Source organism: Gossypium raimondii, chromosome 4 (genome assembly GCF_025698545.1).
Source record: "Gossypium raimondii isolate GPD5lz chromosome 4, ASM2569854v1, whole genome shotgun sequence".
NCBI lineage: Eukaryota > Viridiplantae > Streptophyta > Magnoliopsida > Malvales > Malvaceae > Gossypium > Gossypium raimondii.
The window spans coordinates 14,645,656-14,649,128 of NC_068568.1; the positions used below are offsets into that span (position 1 = coordinate 14,645,656).

Genomic DNA, 3,473 nt, shown 5'->3' on the forward strand with positions numbered 1-3,473 from the left:
CTAAACTAACTAAGACCTATTTATAGGCTGAAAATTCGTAACATATATGACTACAACAACTCTAGGTTAATCAAAGTTTAAGTAAGAAACTAAAAATAGAGTTTAACTGAGATAATAAAAGCCAAAATAAAAACTTGGTCAAAATAAAAGATATTCTCCCACATAGAATATCTATTTTGTAATTTTTGAAATTAAATCACCAAAATATAGATTAATGAACTTGAATATATTTTAACCTTAAATGTAAAAATACCATGTGAAGACAAATCTAAATTGGTTAATAATAAGTTGTAGACTTATTTATTTGATTTAAAAATAATAGGAATCCAAATTTTAAATTGAAAATGCATGCATCTCGCATATTTATTTCAATGTTTAAGGTGCAATAATTATTCTAATTCTAATAAGGTAACAAGTCATGTGTTTTTTTTCTTCTTAATAACAAAACCATTTAATAATGGATATGAAGTCTTTGACTTAATAATGAAATTGGAAACTTCCCAATTGAGGTTTGATTATCACACCATCCATTTATGATCATAGTGGATGATCCCCATGGATTGCTGTTGGGGATGCAAGCATGGTACAAAATTTCCCTCTTTGTATAGTAATTTTGATTTACTTGTAAAATGGAGAACTGATCCACTACGCCACTATAAAAATTCAATCTAACACAATCAACAACTATTACAAACGAATCATTTTCTTCTCCTTCTTCTTCTTGTAGAAAGCAAACCCTTTTCATCCATGGCGTCAAGGAAGCTCCTTTTCGGGTCAAAACCAAGCTATATATACCCAGCCGACGATGGAAATGATGTCATCATCAACCAAAACGACGTTTTCGAGTTCGATGAAGCAGATGTATGGAATAACAATAATTCCAATGAACCCACAACGAATATCCAGGAAGGGAAGAAGCCATTGCCGAGTTTAAGAGCTTGGTCTAAGAAACTTTCGAGAAAGGTGGAAAGTCATAAGACACCCAAAATGGCTGTCCCAGCTTCATTGCCAATCAACACCCCCGACTGGTCCAAGATTCTTAAAGCCGAGGACAGGGAACATGGTTGTGAGGATGATGAAGACGGCGGCGACGGGGACGGAAGGGTCCCTCCACATGAGTACTTGGCGAGGAGAAGAGGGGCTTCGTTTTCAGTTCAGGAAGGAATTGGAAGGACTTTGAAAGGAAGAGACTTGCGTTGCGTGAGGAATGCTGTGTGGAAAAAAACAGGGTTTGAAGATTAAACCAAAAAGAATACCAGGTTGATTTCTTTTGAATTTTCTTGTTTATTTTGAGGGGAGCTTTTATTAGTTAGAAAATGAATTCAGCATGAAATTTGTTACTTTTTCTATTCCTACTTCTGATATATAATTAATTTTAAATACCAAGAATGTTGTTGTATTTAAAAAAAAAACCCGACAAATGAAGATGGGTTAGTTCTTTTTGTGAATAATTTTAGATAGAGATAACTAATGTCCTTTTTGAGTAAGACAGACTTTTAGATATTTAATAAATAAAATATGACTAAAGCCAGTGCCTTTTTTGGACATATATTAAAAACCCAATGTGTTATTCAACTAATCCTCCAAAGGAGAGATCTTATCTACCTCTAACATAACATCATTTTGCTCATCTTACAAAACTGAACTCCAATTAAATCATCAAACCTTGCTTCATTTTATACCTTATTCCAATATTTTATGAAATAATACGTGTATGTGGCTGCCCTAAAATTAAAATTTTATTTTTAGTCTTTTTATAATTTAAAATTTTTAATTAGTATATAATAAAATTATACTTTGGCTCCTCAAGAATGAGAAAAAAATGATTTAATCCTTTAAAAATTATAAATATATAAATTATTAAAATGATGAAATTTTATTTTTGCTATCGTAAAAATATACAATTTTATTCCGCCCCCTTACATTTTTTTGGCTCTACCCTTGCGTATGTAATAGGCCAATTTAGCCCGGGCTCATAAAAAACAATAAACTCAAAATAATAAAACAAAGTCCAAAATTATATCATTTGGCCCGATCGGAATGGCCTATTACTTGAAAATGTTGAAGGTCCATCTACAAGTTTATGGAAACATAATCTTCAAGGATATGCAATCTTAGATATGATATGCAATCTTAGATTTGATATATGCAATCTTAGATATGATATGTAATCTTAGAAAATATGATTTTGTAATCTTAGAGATTTAATTTGTAGATACCCTTTAATCTTAGCCCTTGATGTAATTGATCTGTACCGCTGGATTTGGGGAGGTTCAACTATAAATAGATGCCTCTCCCTTCATTGTAGGGCGGGAAGTGGGGAGTAATAATAATTCTTAAGAGTATTTACTCAAATTTCTCTCTCTCTTGCGTTCTTATTTTGTTGATTTGTGTATAATTTATTTATTGATTTGTATATTGTTGATTTCAAATCTCTTTTTCCCTTATTATTCATTTTCAAATTCATTATTTTCAAATTTGTTTACATTTTATTTGGCTTTATATTTTTTTATACTCTTTGCTTTAAATTCATTGGTCTTTGATTATTGATGCTATTTAATCCTCTATTTGTTATTTAAATTTTTTATTAAATTAATTATTTTAATATTATTAATACTATTATGTGGCATCATTAATCTTGTATCATTATTATTATTATTATTATTATTATTATTATTATTTAGTTCATGCATGCATCGTTTTTATGTAATATATATTGTTTTATATATAGTATAATTATGCTTATATATATTTTATACATATGTTTTATTTTTATTTTACTTCCTAACTTTTATATACATATATATACTTTTATATTTAGTTTCAATTTTTTTACTTTTGTATATATGTACATGTATGTATTTATATATTTTCTAATGAATATATATATATATATATATATATATATATATATATATATATATACTCATGTCTATGTTTTTTATTTGCTTAAATACAAACTTATATTTACAAACTTATATTTTCAACACATATGTTATAATATATATATGTATATTTATATATTTTCTTTATCTTCATAAATGCATTATATATATTTTGTTATAAATTCTATAGTCCAAAATTTTATATGTAAACCCATGTATATGTCTTTTATTCTTTATAATTTCATGTATATATTTTGTACCTTTTTTTTCTCTTTATATTTTTTTGTTTATTTCCTTCATTTGCTTATTGATTTATGTTTTCATTTATATTTTGTTCATTTGATACTTTACATGTCGTTTTTTTTATGTACATTCATTTCGTTTATTTCTATGCCATTGTTGTATTTATTATTGTATTTTACACTTAATGTAGCATTACATTATTTTTTACTCGATTTTAAAATTTTCAAAATTGAGATAATACTCGTATTTAGGATTTTCAAGGAAATTGAGCCCTAACGTATTGGGTTCCAATTTTCTTCGTTAAATCTAACAATCGAGAATTGCTCATTAATCAAAAAATAAAAT

The 3,473-nt window shown here is 27.4% G+C and overlaps 1 protein-coding gene across 1 annotated transcript; it reads left to right on the top strand.

Moving 5' to 3' along the window:
* Nucleotides 1-528: 528 nt before the first annotated feature.
* On the top strand, nucleotides 529-1,389 carry LOC105768094 (uncharacterized). Its single transcript, XM_012587832.2, has one exon. The coding sequence runs from the start codon at nucleotides 748-750 to the stop codon at nucleotides 1,240-1,242; it is 495 nt and encodes a 164-aa protein (XP_012443286.1). The 5' UTR covers nucleotides 529-747; the 3' UTR covers nucleotides 1,243-1,389.
* Nucleotides 1,390-3,473: the final 2,084 nt, after the last annotated feature.